This window comes from Amborella trichopoda, chromosome 4, assembly GCF_054954075.1.
Source record: "Amborella trichopoda isolate Santa Cruz 75 chromosome 4, AtrichopodaSantaCruz75HAP2 v2.0, whole genome shotgun sequence".
NCBI classification, from domain to species: Eukaryota; Viridiplantae; Streptophyta; class Magnoliopsida; order Amborellales; family Amborellaceae; genus Amborella; species Amborella trichopoda.
In genome coordinates this window covers 2,076,989-2,101,836 of record NC_142339.1, presented here as the reverse complement: position 1 = coordinate 2,101,836, position 24,848 = coordinate 2,076,989, and the positions used below count along the sequence as shown (strand labels likewise).

At 35.0% G+C, this 24,848-nt stretch overlaps 1 protein-coding gene across 1 annotated transcript; it reads left to right on the top strand.

The window, feature by feature from the left end:
• The first annotated feature begins 19,487 nt into the window (after nucleotides 1-19,487).
• On the top strand, nucleotides 19,488-22,696 carry LOC18439416 (pentatricopeptide repeat-containing protein At2g13600). Its single transcript, XM_011627061.3, has one exon. The coding sequence runs from the start codon at nucleotides 19,992-19,994 to the stop codon at nucleotides 22,227-22,229; it is 2,238 nt and encodes a 745-aa protein (XP_011625363.3). The 5' UTR covers nucleotides 19,488-19,991; the 3' UTR covers nucleotides 22,230-22,696.
• The last annotated feature ends 2,152 nt before the right edge of the window (nucleotides 22,697-24,848 follow it).

The window sequence follows — 24,848 nt, the reverse complement described above, 5'->3', positions numbered from 1 at the left end:
ACTTTTAAAGCCCAAATCTCAGCCTCATTAATACCACAAACCGAGAATTGCTAGGGTGCATGTAGACCTCCTCAGACAATAGTAAATAGTCAGGAACTGTTGCTCCACTCTATTATTAACTCTTCTCACATCGAGCGAGATGTCCCATAGAGTTCTAGTTCCACCAATGGACACAATTGCTAACACTTCAGCTTCTTCTGATTGGACCGCTTGTCGAGTTCTGAGTATGTGATCTTGAGGGGACAATGATCATTTTTCGGTATCGTCTGGTATGCCTACAACGAAATAACTTGGGTGGCTCGAGAGTATGTCCCAAGCCTTGAATCTAGTCCTCTTGCTTAGGCCATTCTAGGGCCTAGGCCAATGGTCATGCCCTAGCCCTACCTGGCCCCATAGTGTTGAGAATGGGTTAGAACGAGTCAGGATCCAGATTTGGATTTGAAAGGTATACATGGGATCCGGATCCAGACCTGATCGGATACAAAATAATATATCTATAAAATAGTATATAACAAAAGAAATACCATATATATATATAGGAAGCCACTGTGCAGTGTCTATGGGAAAAAATGAACAGTATTTTCGCCCATAGGCTCCGCGCCATCTGAATTTTTTTAACAGTGTGGATTAAAAGACCACAACGGAAATACTATGTCACTGCAACAGACAAAGCATGTCTGTGGCAGTGTTTTTTCACTCAAAAAAAATTACAAGAAAGTGCCACGGTTCCCGTATATATAGGAAAATTCTTCCCAACGCCTATAGGTGAAAATGAATAGTGATTTCGCCTACTTTCATCACCGTCCAAATTTCATCGTGCGGTCACGATTGTTTGGTAGTATTTTATTTTTTATTTTATTTTTATAAATCAGAATGACCTGAAATTTGGAAGAGATGTACATCTTACTGAGGTACATCTAATAAAAATATAAAAGCAATTATCAGAAAATCAAATGAACAAAATACCCTAAAAACTTTTCAAGGGTATTTTGGTCAATTGTTTTCATGTAAAATATATGTTTTATATTTTTCAAAGATTCCTCTATTTTTTATGAATACACACTCCAAATTTTAGGTAATTCCAATTTGTAGAAAACAAATGAAAAATCAAATACTACTGGACAATCGTGACCGCGTGATGAACTTTGGACGGTGATGGGGGTAGGCAAAATCACTATTCATTTTCACCGATAGGCATTGCGTAGTGTTATATATATATATATATATATATATATATATATATATATATATATATATATATATATATATATATATATATACATGGGAAAAGTTTATATAGAGCCGAGGCTCTAAACAATCACATTCGAGCATCCCTCAAAATTTTCACTAGATGAGATTGTTTTGATGTCAAAAAATCCTCAAATTGATCATCTCGACATCAAGATACATGGACATAAGAAAAAAATTGATTTCAAGTTTTGAAAATAATGTATTTTGTAATGCGGTTTTTTACCATCAATTTTCAAGATTTTCAAGGTTTCATAGATTTGTCAATCTACACCATTTTTTAAGCTTTAAACTTTATAAATAAAGATGAAAATATATTTTAAGGCTATCACAAAGATTTCTAGTGTTGGATCCACATTTCTCAACACTATTTAAAGGTAGGCTCTAATTTGATTGTCTAGAGCCTAGGCACTATACAAACCACACCATATATATATATATATATATATATATATATATATATATATATATATATATATATATATATATATATATATATATATATATATATATATATATATATATATATATATATATATATATATATATATATATATATATATATATATATATATATAGTAATGATCCTATGAGACCGTCCCACACCCATGTGTGTAGGATGCCAAAAGATCATCATTAAATTTGGCACAGATCTCTAGAAAAGTTATCACATGGGTGTGGGATTTGACTTTTTTAGAGATCTGTGCAAATTTAATGGTGATCCTTTAGGGTCATACACACATGGACCAGGTCATTTCCCATATATATATATATATATATATATATATATGAAAAGCTGGGATTAACCCACTAGCATATGTCAACATATAAGCCCAGTGGCCCATACTAAGCCCATCAGACGATCACAGATATCAAATAATGTTTGAATTTTAATCTTTTATCTACAAATCCAAATCACTTGAAAGTTTTGGAGTGTGTTCATAAAAAATAGTTGAATCTTTAAAAATTATCAAAAAAATATTTTACATTAAATAAATTGATCAAAATACCCCGAAAAGTTTTGGGGGTATTTTGGGTCATTTGTTTTAACGAATAATTTTTTTTTATATTTTTATTAAGTGCTCCTTGATGAGAAGAACACACGCCTAAAATTTCAAGTGATTTGGATTTGTATAAAAAAAATTAAAATTCAAAGACAAAATGAGATCGTGACCGTTAGATCGGCCTAGATTAAATCTAGGCGGTCATATGTTCATATAAGCTAGTGGGCTAATCCCAGCTTTTTCCATATATATATATATACATTTCCATTGAGGACATATGATACACCATGGCACTATCATTCCAATAGATAGATCTATAGCTTTTGCTGATAAATTTCCTGATAAGATTCTTGATAAAACTGAATTACAAAGGTTTTTAGGATGTCTTAATTACGTAAGTGATTTCTATCCTAACGTTGCTTTGGATTCTAAACCATTATATGATAGACTCAAGAAGAATCCTCCTCCTTGGTCTGACATCCATACTCAAGCAATAAAGGTAATAAAGAGTAAGGTTAAAACCCTTGAATGCCTTTCTCTTCCTCATCCCACTGCTGTCAAAATAATTGAATGTGATGCCTCCGATAAAGGACTTGGTGGCATATTAAAACAACAAATAGATTCCAAAGAACAATTATTACGATATACTTCAAAGGCTTGGAATTCAACCCAATTGAATTACTCAATGGTTAAAAAAGAATTATTAGCCATTGTTCATTGTGTCACAAAATTTCAAAGTGATATTTTAAACCAACCTTTTCTTATACGAACAGACTGCAAAGCAGCCAAAGATATTCTGCAAAAAGATGTAAAAAATTTGATTTCTAAACAAATATTTGCCCGCTGGCAGGCAATACTTTCTGTCTTTGATTTCTCCATTGAACATCTTCCCGGGTCTTCTAATTCTTTACCCGATTTTCTGACCCGTGAATTTTTGCAGGGGGGGCAACACTGACGCCAACGACGAATCACCACTTTCACTTGCACTTCAATTATTCAAAGATAATCTTTCTGATAAGGATCTTTCATCCTTAAATATGGGATCCCGAGGCAATACTCGCCGGGAAAAACAACCCATGAACTCTTTAGTTCCATATGAAGGGGAACCTTCACCCCTGAATATTCGTTCACCATCTCAATCACCAATTCATCAAATTACATACCCAGAAGCTCGTACTTCAACTCCTACTTTTTCACCTGCCCAATCCAAGTCCACTCTTCCTACCAATACTCCCAGATCTGAATACATTGAAAGGGCCTTTTTAATAGACATTTCCATTGAGGACTATCAGGTTCACATGGATCCAAGCAAGCTTGCACCATTATACCTATTAAATCATCTTAATCCTATCAATGGGGTTAAGACCAGAGAGTACTATGAAGCAATTCTAATGGAAACAGGATCCATCTCTGTTGTCCATTATTTTCAACAAAATACCAGAATCATAGCCTATTCAAAGGTACAGATAAAAAAGCTCCTTCCTTATACTGAGTGGGGTTCTAATCTCGCACAAGGGAAGAAATTACAAAATTCTGAATTTTCTTACAAATATTTCAAATACGCTGAGTACATAGAAGCTTGGCATAAATTTTTCTACTATCAAAACCCCAACAATACTCATAGCTGGTATTTACAGTTCCGGCTACCAATTTTTGAAAGGTTCCCCACTTGGTTTCAAAACTGGTTTTTCGTGTGGGGATCAACTGCTATGATTTTACCTCCTGCTTTTAAGGAGTTGCAGGAGCAATTTATACAATACAATAATACCAATAATACAGTTGACACTCACCTTTACTTTATGGCTTTATACCAAATCCCTTGGATTATGAAATGGGATTATACCATCTCACCCAATACTTCCAATGATTATACATACATCCCTCGTTTGGGAAAAACCATCTCTGTAAAATAGTGGGATATCTTCCAAATGGATCTCACCAAAGCCACTCCAAAAAGAATACCGCCCAAAGCACCTATATACCAGGAAAACCCAAATACTCCAAACACTTCATTCGATTTTCCTACCTACTTGAGAAATATGCTTCAAACCAATCCACATGCCTCTAAGGACGAACTTGAAAAACAAATGAAAGAGATCTTTGCTGAAGCAGGAAGAAAACCTACATCTTCCGAAGAAACAGTTCAGTCCTCTCCATTACACACCAATAGGTATCTCCAGCTCAGTCAGAAGGATCCAGAAGAAACAGATCCAGACGAAACAGATCCAGAAGAAGACGATCCGGATGAGTTCAGCCAGAGACCATGAATAATCATCATCACCGTCCAGAAGAAAGATAGTATATGGGATCATCACCGTCCAGAAGAAAGATAGTATATGGGACAAATAAGGGTCCTACCACCAACGACAAACACTCCTATTGTAATAGGGCCGATAGAGCCGATGCACATAGATATTGTTTACTTTTTTGTTTTTTTTCAAAAAAGCATCTTCCTATGCTTGTCTACTAGCACCTCTCTTGTCGTTTTCCACCGACATCTTTCTCTCACCGCACTGTTTCTCTCTTTTGTCCTTTATTGATAATGGAGGACAGTTGTCCCACCTTCTTTTGTCTTCATCCACCGACAAAGGCATCTCATGCCAGCTGTTCCACCCTCTCTTCATCCACCGACACCTCTCTTGTCTTCATCTGCCGACAACGGCATCTTTTTCCTTTTGTCCTCTTCCAATAATGCTCGCCAGCTGGAAGAAGAGATTCTCTTCGACCTCTATAAGAAGGAAGCCCTTCCCTCTTCTACATCAGGGCCTCACTCCTCTTCTCTCTTACTAAGAGCCAACACCTCTCCTCTCTTCCAAAAAACCCCGAAGCCTTCTCTGAGCTTCTACCTCTGAGCTTCTACCTCTGAGCTTCTACCTCTGAGCTTATACCTCTGAGCTTTTACCTCTGAGCCCTTTACCTGAAAACCTCTGAGCCTTCACCGGAAAACATCACCCTCTCTTCATCCACCGACACCTCTCTTGTCTTCATCTGCCGACAACGGCATCTTTTTCCTTTTGTCCTCTTCCAATAATGCTCGCCAGCTGGAAGAAGAGATTCTCTTCGACCTCTATAAGAAGGAAGCCCTTCCCTCTTCTACATCAGGGCCTCACTCCTCTTCTCTCTTACTAAGAGCCAACACCTCTCCTCTCTTCCAAAAAACCCCGAAGCCTTCTCTGAGCTTCTACCTCTGAGCTTCTACCTCTGAGCTTCTACCTCTGAGCTTATACCTCTGAGCTTTTACCTCTGAGCCCTTTACCTGAAAACCTCTGAGCCTTCACCGGAAAACATCTCAGCCTTTACCCGAAAGCCTCTGAGTCTCCCTGAAGTCCCTGAAACCTCTGAACAGACCCCTGCTACCGACCTCTGTTACCTATAACCTCAGACTTCTACCTATAACCTCAGACCTCTTCTGCTCTGAACCTGTACCTCTAAACCTATACCTCTGCTCTGCAACTGTACCTCTGCCCTGCAACTGTACCTCTGCCCTGCACCTGTACCTCTGCCCTGCACCTGTACCTCTGCTCTGCACCTGAACCGTTCCTATCCACAGCTATCATTGCCCTCATAGCTGAACCAGGTTCTCTCTCACCTCACTCTTAATTATGTGTGATTGCAATATCAATAACTTGCCTTCTTACTGTCCTCACCACTGGAAACTCTTTTCCAGTTACTGTGTATGTACCCAGTAAGTTTCTTACTTTCTTTCAAGTTTAATCTTTTCTGCTCTTTGTTTTATCCCTCTGGTAATCTCTTTGTTTTATTTCCTGCTTTCATATTCTCTGTAATATTTTCCTATTATCAGTTTGTAAAATACATGTGAATATAAATAAGATGCTAGTGTGATTCCATGCTTACTCGATATGCAATTTAAAATTTTATTCAATATTAAAATAGGAAACACCAGTTACGCTCAGTGGATCGTACTTGATATTTCAATAATTCCATTCATAGGAATCTTATTATTCTGCTTAAATTATTACAGAATTTTACAATCATTAATCCAATATAACAGCTTGTTGTTTACATATTTGTTATAACACTGATCATCCTGATCATTGTTATTCGCAATAGTCTTGAACCTGAAAAGCAATCAATCAAAAAATAAAGATAAAACTTCATTAAAAGACAGTGCTGTAGATCCTGGCGCAAAGTGGTATCAGAGCCATACAGTGATACACTGTCTGACAAATTACAACAGTTATAACTGTAGAATTTGTACAACTGTTTTTTCTACTTCATAAGTAAAGATAAAGAGACATTTTACTATAAGAAATTAAGTGAGATTGACCACCAAGAAAGTTGGTCCGAGAGTTAAGACAAGAGACAAGTGAACGCCGATGCGAAAAGTACCGCCAAGGCCAGGAGAGCCGCTTAGGGAAAAAAGCTAAGGCCACTGAATGTCCAGATTGTCATTATCCGCAACCTACGGATGGCAAATCTCATAAAAAATCTTACTAGTAAAAATGTACCTTCATCTTCCAAACTTAGAGTTAAAAATAAAGAACAGATAATCATAAATAATATTGAGGAAATATACAAAATTGGAATATCCCCAAGGTACCAATACATGATGTTTATAATAAAGGATCATTCAAATTTAAGATGGGTTATGCCATCAAGACTGTAGAAGAAAGTCTATCAGTCACGCAAAATCAAGAAGACTTTCACCTACTCTCTAAAAAAGTAATAGAAAACATAGAGAAAATAATTACAAATATTTACACATTGGCCTCATTCAAATAGCCGTAAAACCTTTGACCCGACCAGGGTTGAACACTTCTGTGCTTGTATGCCTAAGAGATACAAGACACAATATATTCACAGACTCTCTACTAGGTATGGTAGAATCCAGCCTCTGTAGCGGTCCAATTTATTTTAACTGTTTTCCTAATTTTTCTGTTTCTTTAAACGATCCCAATATCTTAGATATATTAACAATAAATCTTAAAACACATGGATTCAATATGGTCCATGGATCACAAAATCTTGCTATAGTCTATAGAATATACTATAAGGTTATGAATACATTAAGTCCCAATACCTTGAAACTTGATCAAAAAGATCAAACAATTTTGTTCCAAACAAATATAGAAAAATCTAATATGATAGTCCCAAAAACTATAAAATGGTCAGATATAATTCTCCCTCAATCATGGGCATTGCAAAATGTCAATCAACCACGAGAAATTCCTCAACATCATATTCCCAATCATATAATAGAACATACCGATGGAAATGTAGAAATACAATTTCAAAATACAAATTCACGAATACAGGATGATATTGATATAAACAGGAAGAGAAATAATAAGCAAAATATACCAAGTAGAAAATCAATTTCTCATAACCCAAATGTTATTATATTACCTCCTCCTCCAAGTCATAGTCATCCATCTTCATCCAATAATCAAATAAGTTCATCTAATTCAGATATACAATTTCAAGGAACACATAGAACAAGAGATAATATTGTAATCCCAACATATACATCATCTCATCCTACAACTTCTAATACTGAACCCAGTATAGAAGAATTACATGACTTTCAAGTTTGTACATTACAACTTGAAGAAGATGATCCTACTCAATATTCAGAAGAATATATAGCAGCCTATCTAGCCGCCAAGCTAGAAAGGAAACAAAGAAAAATAAATAAAGCTTTTATTAAAAAAGATTATTTATCAGAAGAAAATAAAAATATTCGAGAATGGTATTTACAAAGGTTTCAACCACCTAGGTTAATGGAATTACTACATAAAAAATATAATAAGTTCTTATACAAAAAAAAATTAAATATAGGATTTTTTCATTGGCTAAAAGACCTATGCTTAGAAAAGAATATTACTATTCCCTCGTTTGATAAAATTCAAAAAATTCAAACCATAGAAGAAAAAACATATATAAGTACTGATGGTACTACAACTGCTAGTATCCATCCACCAGAGAAAAGCATTATACTAAAAGCAGGCATTCCAAAGAAAAATGAGTCTGTACACTCATCATCCTTCTATGATATAGTGGCTACACCATATAAAGCCATACCTAAGGAGATCAATAAAAAACAAGAGTACGTACCTCATATTGTAGAACAAAATAATTATACAAACCTATATCTACAATCCCTTGGAAAGCAAACTGAAAGAATAGAAAGAATTGTATCCAAGGAAATACCTACTGTATCTCCCATTCCTAAATCAGTGTTATTTAAACCTCCTCCTGAGTTAAATAAGAATAAATTCCACATTGGAGAAAATAATAAATCCCTTATGGATCAATTAATCTCCAAACTATCCCAACTAGATCTGAAAGGAGTACCTTCACCTCAAATCAATATTCCTCCACCTACGATTACTTCTCAAATACCTGAGTCATCTGACAAAGGAAAAGCTGTCATACCTGAGCATGAAACAATGATGCTCACAGAGGAAGAACCCATAATAGAGGATACAATCCAAAATCAGAAAAAAGCATTTATGGATACTACACCTCTAATGGATACCATCAATAAAATAGCTTATGGGAAATATTGGAAACCCATAACAGCCTTACCCTATCATAAGAGACCTACTCCTGTTGACATTCAAATGGAAGAAGATTCAATACAACAGGCAGTATCTTATTCTGGAAGATCTATAGTCAATTGGCAAATAGATGGTTTATCCGAAATAAAAATATTAGATGTCATGAGACATATGACCATGTATGCCTCTGCAAATAAAATGGCAGGCAACCATGATCAAGAAGTTGCCAAAGCAATAGTAAATGGATTCACAGGATGGTTAAGAGGATGGTGGGATTTTTATGTGGATGGTGACACTAAACAAAGAATTTTAAACAATACTAGACAATGGACTGGAAGAAATGACCAAAACCAAGAAGTTATATATACAGAAAGTGATGCTGTTAATACCTTGATATACGCAATCACCTTACATTTTGTAGGCAGTACTTCCTTACTAGCGGCAAGATCAGAAGACTTGCTATCTAATTTACGCTGTCCTACTCTTTCTCATTATAAATGGAATAAAGATGTATTCTTCTCAAGACTTTTAATACGTGAAGATTGCCAGCTAGACCATTGGAAGGAAAAGTTCATAGCTGGTCTTCCATATCTATTTGCAGAAAAAGTCAAGGAAAGACTTCGCAAAAAACACAATGGAGTAATAGTATATTCATCATATACACTCGGAGAACTCTCCGCAGAAATATGTGCAGAAGGCTTAGCCCTCTGTACTGATATGAAATTAAAAAAGCAAATAGATAAACAAAAGCTCACCAAGAAAAAAGAACTTGGAGACTTCTGTGAGCAATTTGGCTATTACTTAGATAGAAAAAATATGCCTGACTACGTCAAAAAGAAAAAGAAAAAATACAAAAAAGAAAAATATATTAAAGCCAAAAAGAAGAATAAGGATAAAGAGTATTATAAAAAATCAAAGAAGAAATTTTCAGTATGCTATAAGTGTGGTAAAATAGGACATTATAAACACCAATGTAAATTAAAAAAGAAAATAGATTCATTAAATTTAGATGATTCAACCAAAGCAAAATTAAAAAGTATAATATCATATGATTCTTCCTCCTCTACTTCTAGTGGTTCTTATACTGAAGAAATAGACAGTAATGATCTTGATCTTATAGGTTCAGATAGTTCTGCTACTAATACTGAGACGACTACAGAATCATCAGAAGATTGTAGTTGTCCTTTACCTCAGCATAATGTTCACACACTCACTCAGGAAGATAATTTTATACTGGACATTATAGATAAAATAACTGATCCTGAGGAGAAAAGAGCTATCATTACCCAATTTATCAATATTACCAAAAATAAATCAAAATCACCTATTATCAAAAATCCAGATGAATATAACTTCTCTGCCATTATCAAAAGAGTAAGTGATCAACACACTTCTCAAAAAGAACCTACAATCTCTGATCTCAAAAAAGAGATTAAAGAAATAAAATCCGAAATAGTACAATTGAAAGGAAGAATTCAAATATTAGAATTACAACAAATGTCTCAACAAGATTCTGAGACAGATGAAATAGAATTCAATGATTTGATAACAGACAACCCAATAGAAACCACTGGTCCCATAGAGACTAGTGAAATACCAACAATACCAATTCCTTCAGTTAATTTGATAAATAAAATAGTTGTACAAAAATGGTTTGTCCAAGTCAAAATCATTGTTGCTAAAAATTATAGTTTTGAAACATCAGCCCTTATAGATTCAGGAGCTGATCTCAATTGCATAAACGAAGGACTTGTACCTTCAAAATATTTTGATAAAACTACTCAAATATTAAATACAGCAGATGGCAGTAGGTTATTTATTAAATATAAATTATCCAACGCCTCTGTATGTAATAATCACCAATGTATTGATACACCATTTATCATGGTTAAAGGATTAAGCCAATCAGTAATTTTAGGAGTTCCATTCCTAACATTACTTTATCCTCTAACTATTGATGAAAAAAGAATTTCATCAACAATTCAAAATATTCCAATACATTTCAATTTCATACATAAACCAAAATTAAAAGAATTAAATAATGTCAAAAGCCAATTACAAGGCAAAGAAAAATTTCTTTGCACCCTTAAATAAGAAATTAAATACAAAGTAATTGAAGAGCAATTACAAATGCCTTCAATCCAACAAAAAATTCAATCCATACAAAAGCAAATAGAAACATCAATATGTAGCGAACATCCTAATGCTTTTTGGGATAGGAAAAAACATAGTATCAGCTTACCATATGAATCAACTTTCACTGAAAGTCAAATCCCTACTAAAGCTAGGCCAATACAAATGAATACTGTTTTATTAGAAATGTGTAAAAAAGAAATAGCAGAACTCCTACAGAGAAAGCTCATTAGACCCAGTTCTTCACCTTGGAGCTGTGCAGCTTTTTATGTTAACAAAAATGCTGAAAAAGAAAGAGGAGTTCCTAGATTGGTAATAAATTATAAACCATTAAATAAAGTGTTACAATGGATCAGATATCCAATTCCTAATAAAAAAGATTTATTAGACAGAGTTGCTCAAGCTTGTATATTTTCAAAATTTGATATGAAATCCGGATACTGGCAAATCCAGATCCAGGAACAAGATAAATACAAGACTGCATTCAATGTTCCTTTTGGACAATACGAATGGAATGTAATGCCTTTTGGATTAAAGAATGCACCATCAGAATTTCAAAAAATAATGAATGATGTTTTCAACTCTTACTACCCTTTTATGATAGTTTATATTGATGATGTCTTAATATTCTCTGAATCAATTGATCAACACATTAAAAGTGTAACCTTTTTGGCAGAAACCACTAAGCCTGCTTGGCTAACAGCATGGATAAAGGTATTTATATGGAGAAAGGAAACAAAGAAAAATAAATAAAGCATTTATTAAAAGAGATTATTTATCAGAAGAAAATAAAAATATCCGAGAATGGTATTTAAAAAGGTTTCAGCCACCTAGACTTATGGAATTACTACACAAAAAATATAATAAATTTTTGCAAAAAGAAAGATTAAATATAGGATTTTTTCACTGGCTAAGAAATATGTGTTTAGAAAAGAATATTACTATTCCCTCATTTGATAAAATTCAAACAATAGAAGAAAAAACATATATAAGTACTGATGGTACGACAACAGCTAGTACACATCTACCTGAGAAAAGTATTATACTTAAAGCAGCCATTCCAAAAAAGAATGAACCTGTACACTCCTCATCTTTTTATGATATAGTAGCTACACCATACAAAGCCATACTTAAAGAAATAAATAAAAAACAAGAATACATACCTCATATTGTAGAACAGAATAATTATACAAACCTATATTTACAATCTCTTGGAAAGCAAACTGAAAGAATAGAGAGAATAGTATCCAAGGAAACACCTACTATATCTCCCATTCCTAAATCAGTATTATTCAAACCACCTCCTGAGTTAAATAAGAATAAATTCCACATTGGAGAAAATAATAAATCCCTTATGGATCAATTAATATCAAAACTATCCCAACTAGATTTGAAAGGAATACCTTCATCACAAATCAATATTCCTGCACCAACCATCACTTCTCAAATACCTGAGTCGTCTGACAAAGGAAAAGCTGTCATACCTGAGCATGGAACAATGATGCTCACAGAGGAAGAACCTATAATAGAGGATACAATCCAAAAATCAGGAAAAAGCATTTATGGACACTACACCTCTAATGGACACCATCAATAAAATAGCTTATGGAAAATATTGGAAACCCATAACAGCCTTACCCTATCATAAGAGACCTACTCCTGTTGACATTCAAATGGAAGAAGATTCAATATAACAGGCAGTATCTTATTCCGGAAGATCTATAGTCAATTGGCAAATCGATGGTCTATCAGAACTAAAAATATTAGATGTCATGAGACATATGACCATGTATGCCTCTGCAAATAAAATGGCAGGCAACCATGATCAAGAAGTTGCCAAAGCAATAGTAAATGGATTTACAGGATGGTTACGGGGATGGTGGGATTTTTATGTGGATGATGATACCAAACAAAGAATTTTAAACAATACTAGACAGTGGACAGGAAGAAATGAACAAAATCAAGAAGTTATATATACAGAAAGTGACGCTGTCAATACCTTGATATACACAATCACTTTACATTTTGTAGGCAGTACCTCATTACTAGCAGCAAGATCAGAAGATCTGCTCTCGAACTTACGCTGTCCTACTTTGTCTCATTATAAATGGTATAAGGATGTATTTTTCTCAAGACTTCTAATACGAGAGGATTGCCAGCAAGATCATTGGAAGGAAAAATTTATCGCTGGTCTTCCATATCTATTTGCAGAAAAAGTCAAAGAAAGACTTCGCAAAAAACATAATGGAATGATAGTATATTCATCATATACACTCGAAAAACTCTCCGCAGAAATATGTGCAGAAGGTTTAGCCTTATGCACTGATATGAAATTAAAAAGACAAATAGATAAACAAAAGCTCACCAAGAAAAAAGAACTTGGAGATTTCTGTGAGCAATTTGGATATTACTTAGATAGAAAAAATATGCCAGATTACGTCAAAAAGAAGAAGAAAAAATACAAAAAAGAAAAATATAAAGCCAAAAGAAAAAAGGATAAAGATCAGGAGTATTATAAAAATAAATCCAAAAGGAAATTAATTAATAAATTTTCCCCAAATACAAAGAAAAAGAAAAAACTCCCAGTATGTTATAAGTGTGGTAAAATAGGACATTATAAACACCAATGTAAATTAAAAAAGAAAATAGAATCATTAAATTTAGATGATACAACCAAATCAAAATTAAAAAATATAATTTCTTATGATTCTTCCTCCTCTACTTCTAGTGAATCTTATATAGAAAACATAGATAGTGATGACCTTGATTTCATAGAAACAGATAGTTCTTCCACTGAAACCAATACAGAATCCTCAGAGGATTGTAAGTGTCCATTACCCCAACATAATGTTCATACACTTACTCAGGAAGACAATTTTATTCTAGATATTATAGATAAAATAACTGATCCTGAGGAGAAAAGAGCTATCATTACCCAATTTATCAATATTACAAAAAATAAATCAAAATCATTATCTATCATTAAAAATCCAGATGAATATAATTTCTCTGCCATTCTCAAAAGAGTAAGTGATCAACATACTTCACAAAAAGAACCTACGATCTCTGATCTCAAAAAAGAGATTAAAGAAATAAAAACTGAAATAGTACAATTGAAAGGAACAATTCAAATATTAGAATTACAACAAATATCTCAACAAGATTCTGAGACAGAAGAAATAGAATTCAATGACTTAATCACTGATAATCCAATAGAGACTATTGATCCAATAGAGACTATTGAATCTTCAAAAGAACCAACAATATTAATTCCTTCAGTCAATTTAATAAATAAAATAGTTGTACAAAAATGGTTTGTCCAAGTCAAAATCATTGTTGCCAAAAATTATAGTTTTGAAACATCAGCCCTTATAGATTCAGGAGCTGACCTCAATTGTATAAACGAAGGACTTGTACCTTCAAAATACTTTGATAAAACTACTCAAATACTAAATACAGCGGATGGTAGTAGATTATTTATCAAATATAAATTATCCAATGCCTCTGTATGTAATAATCACCAATGTATTGATACACCATTTATCATGGTTAAAGGGTTAAGTCAATCAGTAATCTTAGGAGTTCCATTCCTAACCTTGCTGTATCCTATAACCATAGATGAAACAGGAATTTCATCAACAATTCAAAATATTCCAATACAATTCAATTTCATACATAAACCTAAATTAAAAGAATTGAATAATGTCAAAAGCCAGTTGAAAGACAAAGAAAAATTTCTTTGTACACTTAAACAGGAAGTTAAATATAAAGTAATTGAAGACCAAATACAAACGCCTTCAATACAACAAAAAATTCACTCACTACAAAAACAAATAGAAACATCAATATGTAGTGACCATCCTAATGCTTTTTGGAATAGAAAAAAACACAGTATAAGCTTACCATATGAATCAAACTTCACTGAAAACCAAATCCCTACCAAAGCTAGGCCAATACAAATGAATACTGTTTTATTAAAAATGTGTCGAAAAGAAATAGCAGAACTCCTATCTAGAAAGCTCATACGACCAAGTTCTTCACCTTGGAGTTGTGCAGCTTTTTATGTTAATAAAAATGCTGAAAAAGAAAGAGGAGTTCCTAGACTGGTTATAAATTATAAACCATTAAATAAAGTGTTAAAATGGATAAGATACCCAATTCCAAATAAAAAAGATTTATTAGATAGAGTTGCTCAAGCATGTATATTTTCAAAATTTGATATGAAATCAGGATACTGGCAAATCCAGATCCAAGAACAAGATAAATATAAAACTGCATTTAATGTTCCATTTGGTCAATACGAATGGAATGTAATGCCTTTCGGTTTAAAGAATGCACCATCAGACTTTCAAAAAATAATGAACGATGTATTCAACTCTTACTACCATTTCATGATAGTCTATATTGATGATGTCTTAATATTCTCTGAATCCATAGACCAACACATTAAACATATAAACACATTTATCCATGCTGTAAGCCAAGCAGGCTTAGTTGTTTCTGCCAAAGATCACACTTTTCAAAACCAATATTAGGTTTTTAGGCCACATGATTCATCATGGCACTATTATCCCAATAGACAGATCTATAGCTTTTGCTGATAAATTTCCTGATAAAATTCTTGATAAAACTGAATTACAAAGGTTTTTAGGATGCCTCAATTATGTTAGCGATTTCTATCCTAATCTTGCATTGGATTCTAAACCATTATATGATAGACTCAAGAAGAATCCTCCTCCTTGGTCTGATATTCATACAAGAGCAATACATGTTATAAAGAGTACGGTCAAAACCTTTGAATGCCTTTCTCTTCCACATCCTACTGCTTTTAAAATTATTGAATGTGATGCCTCTGATAAAGGACTTGGTGGCATATTAAAACAACAAATTGATTCCAAAGAACAATTATTACGTTACACATCAAAGGCTTGGAATTCAACCCAATTGAATTATTCAATGGTCAAAAAAGAATTATTAGCCATTGTTCATTGTGTCACAAAGTTTCAAAGTGATGTTTTAAACCAACATTTTCTTATACGAACAGATTGCAAAGCAGCCAAAGATATTCTGCAAAAAGATGTTAAAAATTTGATTTCTAAACAAATATTTGCCCGCTGGCAGGCTATTCTCTCTGCCTTCGACTTCTCTATTGAACATCTTCCCGGGTCTTCTAATTCTTTACCCGATTTTCTGACCCGTGAATTTTTGCAGGGGGGCAACACTGACGCCAACGACGAATCACCACTTTCACTTGCACTTCAATTATTCCAAGATAACCTATCTGATAAGGATCATTCATCCTTAAATATGGGCTCCGAGGCAATACTCGCCGGGGAAAACAACCCATGCATTCTTTAATCCCATATGAAGGGGAACCTTCACCCCTGAATATTCGTTCACCATCTCAATCCCCAGTTCATCAAATTACATACCCAGAAGCACGAACTTCAACTCCTACATTTTCACCAGCCCAGTCTAAATCCACTCTTCCTACCAACACTCCAAGATCAGAATACATTGAAAGAGCCTTTTTAATGGACATTACCATTGATGAACATCAAGTTCACATGGATCCAAGCAAGCTTGCACCATTATACCTACTAAATCATCTTAATTCTATCAATGGGGTTAAGACCCGAGAATATTACGAAGCCATTCTAATGGAAACAGGGTCCATCTCTGTTGTCCACTACTTTCAACAGAATACCCGAATCATAGCCTATTCCAAAGTACAGATAAAGAAACTTCTTCCTTATACTGAGTGGGGTTCTAATCCCGCACAAGGAAAGAAATTACAAAATTCTGAATTTTCTTATAAGTATTTCAAATATGCTGAGTACATAGAGGCTTGGCACAAATTTTTCTATTATCAAAACCCTAACAATACTCATAGCTGGTATTTACAGTTCCGGCTACCAATTTTTGAAAGGTTCCCCACTTGGTTTCAAAACTGGTATTTCGTGTGGGGATCAACTGCTATGATTTTACCTCCTGCTTTTAAGGAGTTGCAGGAGCAATTTATACAATACAATAATATCAATAATTCAGTTGACACTCACCTTTACTTCATGGCCCTGTATCAAATCCCTTGGATTATGAAATGGGACTATACCATATCACCCAATACTTCCAATGATTATACATACATCCCACGCGTGGGAAAAACCATCTCTGTAAAATGGTGGGATATCTTTCAAATGAATCTCACCAAAGCCACTCCAAAAAGATTACCACCTAAAACACCTATATACCAGGAAAACCCAAATACTCCAAACACTTCTTTTGACTTTCCAACCTACCTTCGAAATATGCTGCAAACCAACCCACATGCCTCCAAAGAAGAACTGGAGAAACAAATGAAAGAAATATTTGCTGAAGCAGGAAGAAAACCCACATCTTCCGAAGAAACAGTTCAGTCTTCCCCATTGCACACCAATAGGTACCTCCAACTCAGTCAGAAGGATCCAGAAGAAACAGATCCAGAAGAAATGGATCCGGAAGAGGATGATCCAGAAGAATTCAGTCAAAGACCATGAATCCATCATCCATGACATCACCATCCAGAAGCAATAAGCGATAATAACAAGGCATCATATGGGACAAACAAGGGTCCCACCACCGACAGCAAACACTGTACTCCACGTGTAATAAGGCCAAAAGAGCCACTGTGCATAGATGCTTTTACTTTTTTATTTTTGTCTTTTTGTACAAAAGGCATCCTCTTATGCTCTTACTTTTGTCCACTAGCATCTCTCTCTCCCTCCTTTGTCGCATCTTGTCGACACTCTGTCCTCTCTCCTTTGTCGCATTCTGCCGACACCCTCTCTCTTTTGTCTTCTCTTACCGACTATGCTTTGCCAGCTGGTCCATCTGAGCCTAAAAGATTCCCTTCAAGCCTTATAAAAAGGGAAGCCCCTTCTCGTCTTCAGGCAGGGCCTAACCTCTCACCTCTTCTCCTATCTTCAAGCTTAAGCCTCCTGAAACCTCTAAGCCTTCGACAACCTCTGAGCCCCCTAGAACCTCTTCCTCAACCTTTAAGCCTCAGCAGTGAATCTTTGCACCTAAGCTTCAGCAACCTAATCCTGTTACCTTACCTTGAACCTTTACAGACCTCTGAACCTTGAACCAAACCTCTGAACCCTGAACCAGACCTCTGAACCTTGAAACTCAACAACCCTGTTCTCACAATCGAACCCCTGTAACAGTTCATACCGTTCCAATCTGAAGCTATCTTCGCCCTCATAGCTCGACCAGGTTCTCTCTTACCCTACTCTTACTTATGTGTGATTGTAATATCAAAGATTTACCTTCGTACTGCCCTCATCACTGGAAACTATTTTCCAGTTACTGTTTATGTGCTCAGTAAGTCTCTTATTCTAAATTTCTCTCTGTCTTCTTCCGCTTTGTTTTATCCCGCTCTGGTTTTATTTCTTGTTTTCATGTAATATCCTTCTCTGTATTACCTCCCTGTTTTTCATCCTGTAAGCAGATGTGAATATTAATAAAGTATGCTAGTGTGATTTTCTATTTGCCTGATTAAATTTTATACCTGCCTGTTATGCAATTTAAAATTTTATTTAAAATAAAGATAGGCAACACTAGTTATGCCCAGTGGATCGTACTCGATATATCAATAGTACCATTCATAGGAATCATATTATTCTGTCTAAATTATTATAGAATTTTACAATCATTAATACAGTACAACAGCTTGCTATTCACATATCTGTTATAATTTCCAATTATAATCCTTCAAATAGACTTGAAAACTAAAGACATAAAATCCAATAAATAAAACGTCGTCAAATCGACACAAATGACAGTGCTGTAGATCCTGGTGCAAAGTGGTGTATATATATATATATATATATATATATATATATATATATATATATATATATATATATATATATATATATATATATATGGGTTTGTCTAGAGTTAACAACCCCTTAAAATACAAAGGTTCAAGTTAGAAAGAATCATGATTGATGTGTTTATCAAAACAATCATTACTTTTTTATTAAAAAATTGTTTAAATATATAACTTTACCATTAAACAAGAACAAATTTGAAATTTTCACAAAAATACAATGGCATTTTGAAAGTTAGTATCTAGAACTTTATTTATAAAGTGCTTTTATCCTTTAGTTAAAATTTCAATTTTATCCCTTCTAGAGATGATAAAAATACCCTTTGCCTTGTAGTAATATTTACAAAATTACTCTACAAACGTAACTTATTTTAAAAAATTGACTACAAAATTAATAAATCCACCCTTCACAACTCTCTCTATCTTGAACCTTTATAATTTGAAAGGTTGTGAAGTTTATACGATTCACTTCAAAAGAATGCATCCATGGGCATCAAAAATAAAAATCTACTATTCTAGAAAAAAAGTTATATCAAAGATTTTAAGACACCAAAAAATATCTTACTTACCATTGGCAATACCTAGTCAAAAAACCCTTAAAACTATTCTTCCGACCGGTATCACATGCCATTCTTCTTTTTCTTTTTTAACTTTTGACAGAAAATACCATAGAAATACGAGAGTAATGAGAAACCAATTTTTTCTCTACCAAGGGCATACCACCAAATATCTATCTAAAAACCGCTTCTCTAATGAAATGAGGCCCCTCTCTCTATGCGAGGCATACAAGTAGAAGCTTATTTCTGCTAAATTATCTCTCTAGAGGCTCCTTCAAACGCACCTCCTTCTCTGTGCAATTGAGGCCGTTGCCGCTCTCTCGAGGGAACTTCACTTTTCCCCTTGAAGGTGATCCTAAATAGGACACTCAGATTTTTCCTCTCTCATTCCATTTATATAACGTTGTGAATCCCATATATATTCATACACTTGGTAGATCAACAGGTCAGTTGATCTAAATTGAAGGGCGGGATGAATGGGAAGTATGTATCTTGCCGTAGAAGAAGCACCACTGCATTAGACTCTCTTAACGGCAAGGGGGGCTAATCATCTCTCTCCTCGCAGTAAATTTAGCCAAACGAACACTTCATTAACATTTACCCACTCTATCTGTGAGCTAAGCTATAGCAGCTATCAGAATAGGAATGGACCAAGATGAAACCATGTGGGGTTGTCTTCAATCCAGCTAAATCAGATCAACTAAAATCTGCTCTCAAAACCTTATCTTCCACACACCCATCTTCCTCTTTTAATGCCTACAGCAATGCCTGCGCCTCTCTTCTCAATGCATGTGCCACCAATGCCGCCACCAAGCATGGAAAGGTCATCCATGCTCATCTCACCAAACTTGGCTTTCTCTCTCATCGCTTTCTCTCTCTAAAACTCCTCATAATGTATGTTAGATGCAACAGCTTCCATGATGCCAATTCACTTTTCAATGAAATGGGTGACCGTTCTTCGGATCTGATTGCCTCAAATTGCATGATCTCTGCCTATTCTCAGATGGGTCTCTCTGATCAGGCAAAACGATTGTTTGATAAAATGCCTGAGAGAAACATAGTTTCCTGGACTGCTTTGATAACTTGTTTGATGCAATGTGGTAAAGTTCATGATGCCTGTGAATACTTTCATAGAATACCCACACAAAGCGTGGTTTCTTTTACAGCCATAATCAGTGGGTATGTGCAAAATGGGTTGCACATTGCAGCCCTGAAAATTTTTAGAGAGATGTACAGATATGAAGTGTTGCCTAATGATGTAACTTTCATTTGTATCATTAGGGGCTGTGTGTGTTTGAGGTGGTTTAGAGAGGGAAAGTGTGTGATGGGTCAGATTGTGAGGCTTGGGTTCCAGTCTTATCTACCCGTATCCAATTCCATTATCACTCTTCTTGTTAGGATGGGTGACATGGAATTGGCAAGGAGAGTGTTTGATGGGATGGCAGAGAAAGATGTGGTTTCCTGGACTGCAATTCTCGACTTGTATGTAGAGAAGGGAGAATTTGCAGAGGCCCGAAAGCTTTTCGATGCCATGCCCGAGAGAAATGAAGTATCTTGGAGTGCCATGATTGCTAGATATAGTCAGAATGGTGAAGCTGATGAAGCTCTAAAACTCTATGGCCATATGGTTAGTGAAGGTTTAAGACCAAATTTATCGACTTTCTCCAGCATCCTAAGTGTCTCTGCTAGTTTAGAAGACCTGAAACTTGGCAAAAAGATCCATGGCTATGTTCTGAAGCTTGGGTTTGACTCCAATGTTTTTATTGGAAGTCCACTTATTGACATGTACGCCAAATGTGGAAAAACTAAAGAAGCTAAAATGGTTTTTGAGATGATCCCTGAGAAGAACACAGTGTCTTGGAACTCCATGATTGCTGGTTTGAGCCATAATGGCTTAGTAGAAGAAGCTTTGCAACTTTTTGAGCAGATGCCTGAGAGGAATGTGGTGTCATGGAATGCTATAATTTCAGGCTACGTGCAAAATGAGCTCTGCGAGCAAGGATTGGAGCTTTACTCTGTCATGGAAACCTCTGGTGAGCTCCCAAACCAATCGACCTTTTCAAGTGTTCTTCGAGCTTGTGCAAGTATAGCATCTCTAGAGAGAGGAAGAAACATCCATGGAAAGATAGTGAAATTTGGGGTCCAATACGATGTTTTCATGGGAACTGCTCTGACCGATATGTACGCAAAGTCAGGAGATATAGAAAGTGCAAAACTGGTCTTTCATAGAATGCCTGAAAAGAACGAAATATCTTTTACAGCCATGATTCAGGGGCTTGCCGATAATGGATTTGGAGAGGAGGCTTTGATCTTGTTTGAAAAGATGGAGGAGAGTGACATAGCTCCTACTGAGCTCACGTTTCTTGGGGTTCTTTTTGCCTGTGCTCATTGTGGGATGGTAAACAGGGGAAAGCATTACTTTGATCAAATGCAGAGCAAGTATCATATAAAGCCTAAGGGGAAGCATTATACTTCAATGGTGGATTTACTGGCGAGAGCCGGGCTTTTACAAGAAGCCGAAAATTTCTTGAGTGATATACCATTTGAGGCTGAGGCTAACTCGTGGGCTTCTCTATTGAGTGCTTGTAAAACTTATAAAGACCATGAGATGGGAGAGAGAGTTGCAGGAAAACTATGGGAGTTGGAACAAAATAACTCAGCTGGGTATGTTTTGTTATCAAATATATACGCATCCGTGGGCCAGTGGAGTGATGTTTCTCGAGTGAGAAAGCTGATGAAAGAGAAGGGGTTGAAGAAGGGCGGTGGGTGTAGTTGGATCGAGGTGAAAGACATGGTGCATACATTTTATGTTGGGGATAAATGTCACGAGGAGTCGGATCAGATCTTCGAGGTTTTGGACCTGCTGATATTGGAGATGACGGATCCGTCCTAATGGAAAATAGGAGATTCCTTTGGTTCTAGGGGTTGCATGGGTGGGTCGACCTGAACCGGGTCCAGGTCAGGGTTCATGTTTTGGACCAGTGGGTCAAGTCTGGATCTGAGTCCTGGTTTGGCATGGACCCTATCAAGTCGTGTCGGGTTGGGTTCGTGTCCAAGTCACCAGGTCCAAGTCAAGCCTAGATAAGACCTAGCCGAGTTGGGTCCGGGTTGTGGTCAACCCGGTCCCGACGGAACCTGTTGACACCCCTATTTGATCCAAACCTAGGACGTTTTGATGTAATCAACGTTTAAGAATTGAAATTTGTTGGGCTCACCTAGTCGAGCCTTCTCGCACAATTGCAAGTGCGCGTAGTGAAATCCAGATTATAGGACATAAAATACACAAAAAAACAATGTGTGTGTACGAGTGAAAATTATGTAATAAAGCAAATAAAATAAATAATAATTTATTAACACCGAGATTTAATGTAGTTCATCTTCTCAAGCAGCGTCTATGGGAGAGAGAAAAAGAGACAAGATCCACTGATAAAAATTAATGGTTTCATGTGTCTTTCAAAATGTAAGTTTTATTGGGCTCTCAGATTTTTTTCTAGGGATTTTCTCTAGGTTTTTCAGAAATTAATGGAACCTGACTTCTTATGGAACAAAACATTCAACTTTCTAGATAATTTAAAAATATTCAACTTTCCAAAAAGGTCTATGTTTTTTTTTATTACACCAAGAAGAGTCTCGCTATCTAGAGAAGAGCTCTACTAGATGAGACATGCCACTCTCATCCAATTTATATCTATAACAACCACCACCACCCCGAACAATTTTGGATTTATAGATGTAGGAAAGGTTTTTATTCTTACCCTAGTGTATAAATTCTATTCTCTCTCTCATCCAGCCATCCAATTTCGATCAAATAAGTTATCGACCGTTTGATCTCAATCCTACACTTTAAACTATTTTCTTCTTAGTTTTTATTCTACAAATTATATGACTGTGAAATTTGGTACATGACATCATTTCAATGGGGCGCACTTAAAAAGAAATTTTTTTAAAAAAATATTTTGAGTAAAATATAATGATCAAAATACCTTTGAATATTTTAGGGGTATTTTGGTTACTTTATTTTATTGAGAATATTGTTATTATATTTTTTTCAGGTGTGAGTTTAATCGAGAAGTGGATGCTCAAAATTTGGTGTCAAAATGTTTTGCCTAAAAAAACTTAAAAATAAAATAGTGTAGAAGTGTGACATTGTAATTACATCCATCTCAACCATTCATTCAGATTTGACGGCTTGGTAAGAGAAAATATATAACTACAATTCGTTAGGAGAATTATATAACTACAATGCGATAGATGTACAGTAGTAGTAAGAAGCACGTATTGACAACTATCAAATGACAAACATAATTTTCTTTAGGTACAAAGACGGCATAAAAAGAAGCACATAAATCACAAACAATGATTATTTATCTTAACTAATAGGAAAATGTACTAATGCTGTGAAGTAGTAAGATTATAAGATAGAATAAGAAATAAAACGTTCTTAAGCATTTGGGATTGTATACAATGAGACTATCTACCTTTGGAATGGGGAGGACACACATACTTACAACCATTTCGATGTGAAATCTGATGGGTTGAGTGTGTCACAAAGTTTGAGAAAAATTTGTTTCTACTTTGTGCTTGGTCAATGAAATAAACGCAGCCACCCAATTTCACAGCCAATGGTCAAGATTTATTGTGACCACCTTGTATCAAAAGTAAATGGTCTCATCATATATTTTCTTTAAGGATTTTTAAGCATGACTCTTTAAGAATAAGAATTTAAATTAGAAATAAAATGTCTATAATTAATTTGAAAAAAAATAAAAAAATCAAAGGTTAATATATAAACCTTTACAGAGAAAAACTAAATTGGAAGATTTATTCCTCTCTTACTCTATTTCTTCCTAAAAAATTATCGAAATCTCTGTCCACCAAAAAAAATCTTAAAAGCTCTAAACAAATATGCCATCACCATACATACGCATAAAAGCTAGAAAAACTTCAAAAGAAGACCACGTTTAGTTTTTGACAAATAGAAAAGAAATATGTTACAATCATAACCAACATTTGATTTAAACAACCAAAGAATAACACCAACCAACTTAATTTTCCATAAAAAAAAGCTTTGAGTTCTTGACAGATAATCCGCCTAAGCGATGATAGAAAAAATAATTGAATCCGATTTTTTAAGCTCAAACTTATATAACCCAATATGACATTACATGGCATCATGAATTTTTGGAGTGAGTATTTCTAGATCAGAACCGCTTCAGGCACAAACACACGCCACACGTGCCACACTGATCCGGCGGGTTCTGTCAAACACGTATCACACAAAATCGGCTGGTTCTGTTCTTTTTTTTTGGTAAAGTCCCGACCTGTTCAAAATCAGAACCGGCGGGTTCTATCATTTTTTATTGGTTTAGTCCGGTGGTTCAGTCGGGATTCTGATGGCGTCCAAATTCTTAGGTCATGGCAAGCCACTCTTATGGTGTCCGGATTCTTCTTAGTCATTCCGAATTCTTATGGTGTCCGGATTCTTAGTCATGGCAAGCCACTCTTATGGTGT